Genomic DNA, 12,002 nt, shown 5'->3' on the forward strand with positions numbered 1-12,002 from the left:
TTGTATGTAGGGCTAGGTATGTGTCCAACTTTATTCTTTTTTGTTTGGTTATCCAGTTTTCACCACACTTGTAGAAAACACTGTCTTCCTCCAAATAGTAGTCCTGATACCCTTGCTAGAGACCTTTTGGACGTATATATGAGGATTTATTTCTGGGTTGTCTATTTTATTCTACTGGTCTATATGTATGTCTCTATGCCAGTACCTCACAATTTTGATTACAGAAGCATTCTAATACGTTTTGGAATCAGGAAGTATGATGCTTTCAGCTTTTCATCTTTTTCAAGATTATTTTTTAGCTATTTGGGACCACTCATGCTTACATATGAATTTGAAGATTGGTTTCATTTCTGCAAAAAAAGGCTGTTAGAATTTTGATAGAGATCACAGGAATATAGATCACCTGTGGTATTACTGTCTTAACAATAGTCTTTTTTTTTTTTTGAGGTGGAGTCTCACTGTCGCCAGGCTGGAGTACGGTGGCACGATCTCGGCTCACTGTAGTCTCTGCATCCCAGATTCAAGCAATTCTTCTGCCTCGCCTCCTGAGTAGTTGGGACTACAGGCGTGTGCCACCCTCCCCAGTGAATTTTTGTATTTTTAGTAGAGATGGGGTTTCACCATGTTGGCCAGGATGGTCTTGATCTCTTGACCTCGAGATCCGCCCTCCTTGGTCTCCCAAAGTGCTGAACAATAGTAAGTCTTATACTCCATGAACATGGGATGTCTTTCCATTTATTTAGGTGTTCAATTTTTTTTCAGCAATGTAGTTTTCAGTGTACAGGTCTTTCAGTACTTTAAATTTATTCTAGGTATTTTATTCTTTTGGAATATTGTAAATGTGATTGTAAATGAGCTGCTTCCTTAATTTTCTTTCGTATTTTTCATTACTGATATATAGAAGCAACTGATTTTTGTGTGTTTATCATATGTCCTCTGACTTTGCTTAATTTTTAAATTAGCTCTTGGAGCTTTCTTGTGGGCTCTTTGGATTTTTCTGTATGTAGGATCATATCATTTGTGAATAGAGGGTTTTACTTCTTCCTATCCAATTTGGATGCCTTTAGCTTGTCCATTTCTACTAAGAAATCATCGGAGATTTTGATAGGGATTCTACTGAATCTGTACATCATTTTGGGAAGTATTGCCATTTTAACAGTATTAATATTTTCAGTGTGAACATAGAATTTCTTTCTGTTTATTTAAGTCTTTTGTTTCCTTCAATGGTGTTTTGTATTTTTTCATGGATAAGTCTTATACTTCTTTCGTTAAATTCATTGCTAAGGGTTGGGCATGATGGCTCATGCCTGTAACCACAGCACTTTTGGAGGCTGAGGTGGGTGGATCACTTGAAGACAGGAGTTTGAAACCAGTCTGGTCAACACGGCGAAATCCTGTCTGTACTAAAAATACAAAAATTAGCTGGGCATAGTGGCTCGTGCCTGTAATCCCAGCTACTTTGGAAGCTGAGTCATGAGAAACGCTTGAATCCAAGAGGTAGAAGTTGCATTGAGCCAAGATCATGCCCCTGCACTCCAGCCTGGGTGACAGAACAAGACTCTGTCTCAAGCAACTATAAATCTTTCTGTGAGTAACTGCTTTCTCTTAATCCCATAAATTTTGGTATGTTGTGTTTTCATTTTTGTTTATCTTAATTCTCTGATTTCTGTTTTGATTTCTTCTTTGACCCAATGACAATTAGAAGTGTTTACTTTTTACATATTTGGGAGTCAAATTTTCTTTTGTTATTGATTTCTAATTTCATTCCACTGTGTTTGGAGAAAATTGTTTGCATGATTTCACTATTAAAATTTATCGAGACTTGTTTTGTGGTTTAACATAAGGTTCCTCTCCAAGAATGTTCCATGTTTGCTTGAGCAGAATGTGTAACCCGCTGCTGCTGGATGTAGTTTTCTATGGATAGGTTAGATCTAGTTGGTTTATACTGCTGTTCAAGCCTTCTTCCTTGTTGACTTTCTATCTAGTTGCTGTGAGTATTAATTTCACATAATAACTTAAAAGAGTATAGTTTAATACCAACTCCATTTCAATCGTAGACAAAAGCTTTACTCCTCTAAAGCTTTGCTGCCTCCTCCCACCTTTGTGCTGTTATTGGGATACAAATTAGATGTTTCCACATCATGTTCTGGGCGACACAGATTTATAATTATGACTTTATGCAGTTGTCTCTTAAATTATATAGAAAAAGAGTTACAAAAAATGTTTATACCTTCTTTTATGTTTACCTATGTAGTTACTTTTACTGATACTCTTTATTTCTTCCTGTGGATTTGAGTTACTGTCTAGTATCCTTTATTTCATCCCAAAGGATTCCCTCTAAGTAATTCTTATAGGGTAGGTTTGCTAGCAACAAATTATTTTAGCTATGGTTTATTTGGCAATGTGTTAATTTCTCTTTCATTTTCAAAGGATAGCCTTGATCTAGAATTCTTGGATGGCAGTCTTCCTTTTAGCACTGAGGATATGTCATGATCTTGCCTCCTCCTGGTCTTCATGATTTCTAATGAGGAACCAGCTGTTAATCTTAGGGATGGTGCTTTGTATGGGATGAGTCACCTCTCGCTGCTTTTTAAGATTCTCTCCTTGTCTTTGTCCTGTGACAGTTTGATTTTGGTGTGTCTAGGTGTAGATCTCTTGATCTCTATCCTAAAATTTACCCGTTTTCTCTTCTGCCTACTCAAGTCTGCTCTTGAGCCCCTCTAGTTACTTTTTCATTTTAGCTACTGTACTTTTCAACTAAAGAATTTCTTTCTTCCTTTTTTTTTCATTTTAAACAATGTCTTGCCCTGTCACCCAGAGTGGACTGCAGTGACATGAACATGACTCACTGTAGCCTTGATCCCCCTGAGCTCAAGCCATCTTCCTGCCTCAGCCTCCACCTAGTAGCTGGGACTACAGGTGCATGCCACCATGCCCAGCTAGTTTTTAAACTTTTTGTAGGATGGGGTTTTGTCATGTTGCCCAGGCCGGACTTGAACTCCTGAGCTCTGGCAGCCTGCCTACTTCAGCCTCCCAAAATGCTGGGATTGCAGGCGTGAGCCACCATGCCTGGCCAGAATTTCGTTTTGGTTCCTTTTTATAATTTGTACCTCTCTATTGATACTCTCTATTTGTTGAGACATTATTCTCCTCATTCATTTTGGTTCTTTGTCTCTACTTTCCTTTAGCTCTAATCATATTTAGGTTGGTTGAAGTCTTTGTCTAGCAAGTCCAGTGTCTGGGCTTCCTCAGGGACAGTCTAGAGATTGTATTTTTTCTTGTATATAGGCCATACTTTGTTGTTTCTTTGCGTGTTTTATGATGATAGGTTGAAAGTGGGTATTTGAAATAATATAACGTGGCCCCTCTGGAATTAGATTCTACTCCCTCTGCAGGATTTTTAATTGCTGCTTGTTGTCGTTGTTACTGTTTGTTTAGGGACTTTTCTGCACTAATTTTGTGAAGTGTGTATTCTTTGTCATATGTGGCTTCTAAAGTCTGCTCAGTTAGCTTAGTGGGCAGCTAGTGGGTCAGTAGATAGTTTCTTCAATGGCAGGCATGCCAGAATGAATAAGTCTCCTAGTCTTTGCTGAGGAGCTCTGTTTGTGTGTTGGGGCCCACTCAGTATTCACTAGGGTGGTTTGATAGTTTTGCCTTAGCCTTCACTTCCGTGGAGCCTCAGATCAGCTCAGGTAAGAGCTGAGGGCCTTCTCAGATCTCTGAGTCTTTGTAAAGGCTTTCCAGATTCCCAGGTATACGCTGGGGCTTTCAGAGCCTTTGTGCACAGCTTGTTACTCAGCTTTTCCTTTTGAGTTTTGATTAATCATTTGCTGTTTATTCACCTTCCACAAAAGCATCAAGTTAAACAGTTGCCTCTAAATGTTGTTGACAAATGCCCCTGGGGAAAAGGCCTCCTGCATGGGTGAGTTCTGAGCCAGGTCAGTGAAGACAGCCTTGCAAGTGTGATCTTTCCGGGAACCCAGAGATAGGTCAAATAGTGACTCTCTGAGAGTGAGGCTTTGGAGATGCCCTGCCCTCTTCTGTGCTGTCTGTGGCTGCCAGGCAGCTGGTTTTCACTGTGATTGCAGCTACTGGTTTTCAGGGTTCCCTTGGAGCTAGAGATAGGAGGATGGGAATAGGGGATTTAAAGTGCCAATAAGCTTACTGATCTTGGTTAGATTTAGCTGTTTTTCTTGAATAAATGCTTCGTGGATTGTTTCAAGTCTGTGGTCAATTTCCAGACTTCAAAAATTTTGATTGTGACTTTTTAACCAGTTTTCTGATTGCCTTTAGGAGGAGAGAATTTCTGGAGCTCATTGTGCCACCATTTCACCAACATCACCCCTTCTTTTCTTTGTGGTGTGATTACTATCTAAGCTCTTAGGGGAAAGATGGTATGTGAACCATGCCCCTTAGGATACGATTTTCATGGTCACCATTCACTTTCAACATATGTGACAAATTTTTAAGAAATATTTTGTACTATAAAGCACTACCTGCTCATATAACCGGTAACATATGACATGGCATGAATTGGATGTCCTGCCTTCCCAGGTAACTCATGTTGTCAGATATGTTTGCATATCTTTCAGACTTCTTCCTGTGCCCACAAAAATATGTGTGTAATTCAGTGGAAATGAAGTGATCTCTCTTCACATATTCTAATGTTTACATTCCTGTACGTATACACACACACTCTCTTACAAAGGAAAAATGGGATCATGCCATATGTACTTTGTCTAACTGCTTTTTTCACTTGATCCTTGAGGATCGTTTGTGATTGTTTAGGGCTTTTTCAGTGCATATTTGGATATATGCATGTATATTTGTACATGAGCTTTTTTTTTTTTTAAGCAAAAATGACATTACACTGTATCTATTGTTCCGCCAGTTGCTTTTTTCCTTGAATAAATCTTGGTGACTTTTAACTCTGCCTCTTTCTGTTCGTGGCTGCATATCATTTATACATTCCTTCATTCAATAAATTGCTTGTTGTGTGCTGGCCCCACTTGTGGATGGGCTGTGATTTATTTAGTCATTTCCCTACTGATGACTGTCTCTCTTGGTTTCAGGGTTTGCTGTTATCCGTAAGGCTGCAGTGGACATTCTTGTCTCTCTACCTTTTTGCCCTGTGCTAGTTCTTCTAGGTTCCTTGTAGATTTGCTGAGTCAGGGGACATAGACATTTTAAAGTTTGGTGGATACCACCAAGTTGCCTTTCAAAATGTTAGGCCAATTATCTTCCAACTGGCAACATGACATTTCTTGTTAATGGTTACTGGATATTATAATTTCTAAAGGTTTGTTACATTATCAGAATGTTGCCATGTAATTTGAAGGTGTTTGCTGCTTTCTTCCCTGCTCCTGTGAAGGGCTGGCCTGGGGGCCGTGTCACGTCGCATCTCACAGATGGGGCCAAGGTTTCCTTGAATGGAAGTCAAGTGGCTCCCTCCCCCACTCAGCGATGTGCACCTGCAAAGGTGGTGGCACCTTTTCCAGGGCAAGGCTTCAGCCCGTCTTCATTGTCTTCATCATTGATGCTGTTCTGTGTGTTCAGTTGGCACAGTGCAGTCACCAGCACCAGTCACCTCATGCCCTCCTGTTGGTGTTTTCACAGGTGGCAACTGGGAAGTGGAAGCAGATCAGTAAATACTGTCCCCTTGATCTCTACTCAGGGTAAGAGAACACTTCTCCTTTGCCCCCTTGTGTCACGTTCCCTGGAGATGGGTGGGGTGGGGACGCAGTGCCTGGTGGGGGGTATTTTGTGAGATAGGAAGTGGGGGAGGGCCCCATTCTGTCTTCAGGGCTCCCCTTCGCCATCAGCACTATAGACACCTGGGGCTTTGTGCTCCATTCCTGTCTCTGTGCTCGCAGTCTTAGGTGCTTGCTCACGTACTGGTTGTTCCCTCATCCGAATTGTGACCAGATTTGTCTTCTACTTATATCAGAAATCAGCTGGTGCTCAGCCTTGACCTCCTAGTCTGGGCCCTCATAGTTTGGTTGGTTGTGCCTTTGATCTCTCTCTCCTCTGCGGATGTTAAAAAGTCTGCTGCTGCAGTGGCCATTTCTGTCTGGGCAAGGCCTGCTTGCAGCCTCTGATCAAGCACCTGAGTTCTACTCCCCACCTTGGCACTGCCTCCACACTCCCTGGCCTTCAGAGCTTTGCTGTGTGCCACACACTACTCACCTGGGGCAGCCCAAAGTCCAGTCCTGGCCAGAGTCTTTGTGGTTAGGAAGGCAGTAGTGGCTGGGAGCTGGGGAGGGTCAGTCAGCAGTGGGGCCTGGGGTCCAGCGGGCAAGGCCCTGAGGCCAAGGGGGCAGCAAAGGGAGTTGGCAGGACTTAGGGTGGGAGCAGATGGAGGGAGATGGGACCTGGGCAGCACCTGGGATTCAGGGGAGTACCTCCCGGCCCTTCACCTCACCTTATACGCCCAGGAGAGAGTCCTTGGCCACAGGGCAGTGTGGATTTATGAGCCATTGCTGTCCTTTTTGATCAGCACGGCTTTCTCCTTTCCCTCCCTGGGACCCCCATTACCGCAGAGCTGTTTTCTGGAGAGTCCGGTTTTTCTCACTCAGCTGCGTGAGTTTCTTTACTCTTTCCTCCCACCCTGCCCTCTGACCATTCATTTCGTGCCCCTGCCTTTGTCAGTGCTCAGCACTGCCTCTTGAGTGCGCACCTGGTCGTCATGTCAGTGCTTTTGGTTAGATGCTCTTGCAAACTTCCTGGAACAAAGATCAAACACAGAGTTGTCTTTGGAAGTTAAAAAGTTCGCAGACATCGGGAATGTTCATTCGGAAGGCGGCACCAATGCCGCTTGCTCCATGGCTTCAGCGAGGCTAGCAGTGCAGTCACCTGTGGGTCCCATGTGGATTTCCCTTTGCACCTAAAGGCTGTAAATTGTGAAGCATTTGTAATAAAGATTAATTGTTGATAATTTATTAAATTGTCAGAACATAGGTAGGGAACCCTCCCTGGAATGTTGTAGAATGCAGGCTTTTGGGAGTCAGCTAGAGAGTGCATGGATACTGGGCACGTTTCTGAGTGTGTGCTCGTGGGCTCTCCTCACTGGCAGGGCCAGGCTCTCGTGCCTGCATGGGCAGCTTGACCCCCTGAGGTTCCTATGTGGAGGTCGGGGAGGAGACCAGCCTCACAGCTCTTTGCTTGGAGGGCGAGGCTCTCTGGGGCTCCAGCCTGTCCCTGGCTCCCGGCACCCGCTCCATGGCCCGTCATGGGCCTCCTGCTGCCCCTGAGCCTTTGGAAGTTGCGGCAGGAGGAACAGGGGAGGCAGAGCAGCTGTTAACTTCTCTTGGGTCGGGCTGTGATGCTGCTGGCCGGGTTCCCCCTCGTGTGCCTCAGTTGGGTCCCTCACATCTCCCGCAGGCCCAGGGGTCAGGGCCAACCTCCACATCTCTAGTGAGTGTGTGCCAGGCTGTGGAGCTGTGTCTGTGACCCTGTGGGGAGGGAGCCCATGGCAGGGCTGTAGTGAGAGGAGAATGTCACTATTTGGACCCAGCTGGACTCTGGGTTTCCCAGTGACCCCTGGGAGTACCCACCAGGAGCCACGTGCAGGTGTGTGTGCAGGGACAGGTCAGTTCCAGCTGCTTTTAAAGCATGTTAACACTTTTCCCTTTTAGAAACAAACAGAGAATGCACTTTGCCTTGAAGAGTTTGCTACAGGAGGCACAGAACAACTTAAAGATATTTAAGGTAAGAGCTGCTTTGATTCTATGGTGGTTTCAGAGTAGGGCCAGCGAAGGTTCAGGTGACTTTACAGACAAGGGTGTTGGGCTGGGCTGCACGTTGTGTGTGTCTGACATCCCCTTTGGGGTCCTCATGCCCTGACTGGTTGACCCTTCACCTTTGACCTTTTAGTTCCAGACCTGTCTTTCCCTGACCTTTTTCTGAGTGACTGTGGGTTTTCCATGACTGTTCCTTCCACAAGTACAATATCTGAGTGACTGTAGGTTTTCCATGACCCTGGGGTGCTCGACCAAAGCCCTAACAACTGATGAGTGGGCCTTGGTCTGTCGTGATGAGCAGACGGGTGAACCACTGGTGAAGATGGCTCTAGCACTATCTGAGATGGCATCACCTGGCCTACTGCTGGCAGTGGTGTCCAAGGAAGAGCAGGTGGGGTTAGGGCCAGGCAGGGTTGGGGTGTCTGTGGAGGAGAGGCTGGGGGGAAAAACGGGGATGATATGTAGGGCAGGGCAGGCCTGGGTGGCAGTCGGGGTGCTGGGCCTATGTTGGACATGTATCCTCTGGGCTCCCCCTTGTCATCACTCCGGTCCCAGTTGTAGCCTCATAATCCATCACACATAAGTGACACCTGGGGACAGAGTCCTGGGGAGCTGACAGCCATGGCAGGTGGATCCTTCAGAGAAGGCAGGGCTGTTGGGCACGAGCCTCTCAGCTTCCTGTGTGCCGTGGTCTCGACAAGGTGACTGGTGAACCGGAAGCTCTGGCCCCTCTCCTCACTGCTCCACGTGGCTGGCGTCCTGCTGCCCGGTTGGATGCCTCTCAGCATTGGGCAGATGGGGCCTGCTCTTGACCTGCCTCCCCTGGTCTTGCTTAGAAACCCCATGGTGCTGGCTGCTGGGCAGTGAATTGACTTCATTCGCTGTCTGCCTCCACCTTCCCAAATCCAGGAAAGGATAACATATTTCGCAGGCAGTTTTTATTTCATATTTATGTAATTTATTTTTATAAACTCAGTAATTAAACTCTGAAGATACATTCTGTTTCATCAGGGATTTGTTTGAAGCCTGTTATAAGACTGGCATGTTATCCCAAGTGGACTGTTTTCTGACCCATCTGGCCTGCACCTAAGGTGTCTGGGGCCTGGAACTCTGGCTGGCTGCTGATTCCATTAAAATCAGCATGGAAAAGTCTCAAGGATTAGGATTGTTTCAAAAGAGTTGAAAAGGGGATGGATTCAGAGAAGGGATGCAGAATGACATTTTAAGATAACAGGGCAGCGCCAAGGCACATTGCCTACTGTGCATTCCATCTGCTCTCCTGCCGACCTGGTCTGGTTCAGTATTCAAACCCAGCAAGGCAGAAAACTGAAAACTCTGAAGTTCCAGGTGTGGGCCAGGTGCAGTGGCTCACATCTGTAATCCCAGCACTTTGGGAGGCTGAGGTGGATGGATAGCTGGAGCCAGAGGTTCAAGATCAGCCTGGGCAACATGGCAAAACTCTGTCTCTACAAAAAATAAAAAAATTAGCTCGGTATGGTGTGTGCACCTGTGTTCCCAGCTACTGGGAGCCGGAGGTGGGAGGATTGCTTGAGCCTGGGAGTTGAAGACTGTAGTGAGTCTTGATTACTCCATTGCACTCTAGCCTGGGCAACAGAGTGAGACCTTGTCTCAAAAACATGAAAAATTAAATAAATAAGATTCAAAGATTTGCTACTTCCCTGGGGTTGGCTGCTATCAGAGGCCTTTCCCCTGGGCACCACCCAGACCCCCACGAGTCATGGTGTCAGCTCCCCACCGGGCATAGCAGCGGATGTCCCTGCCTGTGCCCTGGGTTTGTATGAATCTGAATGTTGATGTTGTAAGGAATTTCTTTGTTGGGCTTGATTTAAAAAGGTAGAACAGTCTTGAGCATGGATGTTTCCATACTGGTGATGCCAGCAGCTTCTCCCACCTTCTGGCTCGGCAGCACCACCCAGCACTGGGGTCACCCTGGGCGTGGCCTGAACCCCAGGACACACTCATCTGCTGTGCTGGTGCTGACTGCCATCCTTGCGTTTGCCTGCTCAGGGCCAAGCCAAGGCCCTCAGGCTCTTGAGTAACTGAGCTGGTGGCTTTGGGAGTTTGTCACTTGTGGTGAGCATTTGCTCTTGGCTTCTAAATGTACTGTGTATCATTGTCTGGGGGGGCGTTGGTCAGGCCAGGGCACTGCTCTTTAGTTTTTGAAACCTTTTCTTCTTTTTCATGTCTCAGGGTTTGCTGCTTGGTTGATAGCATGGCTCGTGAGGGTGGGTTTCCCTGGAGGAGCTGGAGTATGCAGCGGCCACAGATGGGTTCAACAGCATCAGGGCCCTTGGCTCTCACTCACTGCCTGGCCTGCTGGTGGTGGGGACTGAGGTCTTTTCCTACAAGCTTGGTGGTTTGATGTTTCCCTCTCTCTTTTCCCTGCCTGAAGAATGGTGAGCTGATTTATGGCTGCAAAGATGCCCGGAGCCCCGTGGCTGACTGGAGCGAGCTTGCACACCACCTGAAGCCGTTCTTCTTCCCTTCCAATGGCCTGGCCAGTGGGCCCCACTGCACAAGGGCTGTGATCAGGGAGCTGGTGCACGTGATCACGCAGGTGCTGCTGAGCAGCTCGGACAAGGGCCGGGCAGGCACCCTGAGACCGGGGCTTGGGCCTCGGGGCCCGCGAGTCTGTGAAGCCAGCCCCTTCAGCAGGAGCCTGCGCTGCCAAGGTAGGGCCCAGTGTTCCCCAGGTAGGCGGTGGGGGCCGCAGGGGCCTTAGGACTCTGCAGTCCCCGTGGGTGGCGGTCAGCAAAGCCTTCTGGGGGATCTGGGGATGCCACCTGGTTCTGCCAGGGCTCCCAGCACAGGGTCTAGCTGCCTCTCACTCCCAGATGCTGACCTCCTTTCTTGCTTTTAATCTGCGTCTGTAAATTGCAGGACACATTTGGGCTGTAGGATTTCCCCCAGAATATCATCCATATGTTGTGTTCCTCTCTGTTTTGTCGAATGTTTTCAACCATGTTATCCTGTTGGATCCTCATTGCAACCCTGGGGACAGGTTTTCCTTGGCTTGTTCCTTAGACGGGGAGAATTGAGGCACAGAAACCCTTGAGGGCTGTGTCCTGCCATAGTGGGGTGTCTTCACAAGTCTGGAGTAAAGAGACAGACCCGTGGGGCCTGTGGACTGCAGGACACCTTCCTTGCAGACAGAATGGCGCAGAGCTGGGCCCTGGCCGCTGCTGTGTATCCTGACGTCTCATGAGCTGAGCCTGCTCGTGACTCTTGGCAGCCTACAGAAACCCCACGGTCTCTGGGAGCCTGAGACGGTTTGAAGACAATGGTCCTGCTTGTGTGCAGCCAGAAACCCGCCCATACCCTAGGCTCTGCCCTCTTTTCTGCTGCCTGTGCCAACTTTTTCTTTTGTTTTTTCAAGACACGATCTTACTCTATCACCCAGGCTGGAGTACGGTCATGTGATCTCAGCTCACTGCAGCCTGTCTCCTAGGTTGAAGCGATACTCCTGCCTCAGCCTCCCGAGTACAGGCGCACACTGTCACACCTAATTTTTGTATTTTTAGTAGAGACAGAGTTTCACCATGTTGGCCAGTCTGGTCTTGAACTCCTGACCTCAAGCAATCCACCCGCCTCAGACTCCCAAAGTGCTGTGACTACAGCCATGAGCCACCATGTCTGGCCCCCATGTTTTCTCATTACAAATACATTTTGTGGGTTTTTTTTTCTTGTTATGAAAGTGATTCCTGATCATTTCAGAAAATTTTCTTAAAATTATGCCCATAATCTTGGTACATACCTGCTTTTAAGAAAGCAGACTGTGTCTGGAGGGACAGATGGCACCACTTGCTGCGGTAGTCTGGGGGCACTAAGAGGAGGCACCACAGAACCCTGGGGCTCCTGCAGACCTTGGACGTGGACGCAGACAGGAGGGAGTGGAGCCGGGCCCAGCTGCTGGGATGTGCAGTTTAAAACAATAAGATCATACTCTACATGACATTTTGTGACCTGACTTTTTTACTTAATTACCATAAGTCTGTATCTATGCCATCACACATATATATGTTTGTTTATTTATTTTAAAGACAAGGTCTGGTTCTGTTGCCCAGGCTAGAGTGCCATGGTGTGATCTTGGCTCACTGCAACGTCTGCCTCCTGGGCTCAAGCGATCCCCTGCCTCAGCCTCCAGTAGCTGGAACTACAGGCATCACTACCACGTCCAACTAATTTTTGTTTTTTTTTTTTTTTTTTTTTTTTTTGTTGAGATGTGGTTTCTCCCTGTTTTCC

The 12,002-nt window shown here is 46.9% G+C and overlaps 1 protein-coding gene across 2 annotated transcripts in view; it reads left to right on the plus strand.

Moving 5' to 3' along the window:
* The window catches only part of IPPK (inositol-pentakisphosphate 2-kinase), a 58,615-nt gene that overhangs the window by 22,944 nt on the left and 23,669 nt on the right, over nucleotides 1-12,002 (plus strand). For both annotated transcript variants that reach the window (XM_032260484.1, XM_032260485.1), the window contains exons 7-9: nucleotides 5,617-5,675; nucleotides 7,635-7,707; nucleotides 10,153-10,432. In XM_032260484.1, coding sequence (XP_032116375.1) covers nucleotides 5,617-5,675; nucleotides 7,635-7,707; nucleotides 10,153-10,432 — 412 coding nt within the window. The remainder of the gene's footprint in view (nucleotides 1-5,616; nucleotides 5,676-7,634; nucleotides 7,708-10,152; nucleotides 10,433-12,002) is intronic.

This window comes from Sapajus apella, unplaced genomic scaffold (assembly GCF_009761245.1).
Source record: "Sapajus apella isolate SASKATOON/1434 unplaced genomic scaffold, GSC_monkey_1.0 scaffold118, whole genome shotgun sequence".
Lineage (NCBI taxonomy): Eukaryota > Metazoa > Chordata > Mammalia > Primates > Cebidae > Sapajus > Sapajus apella.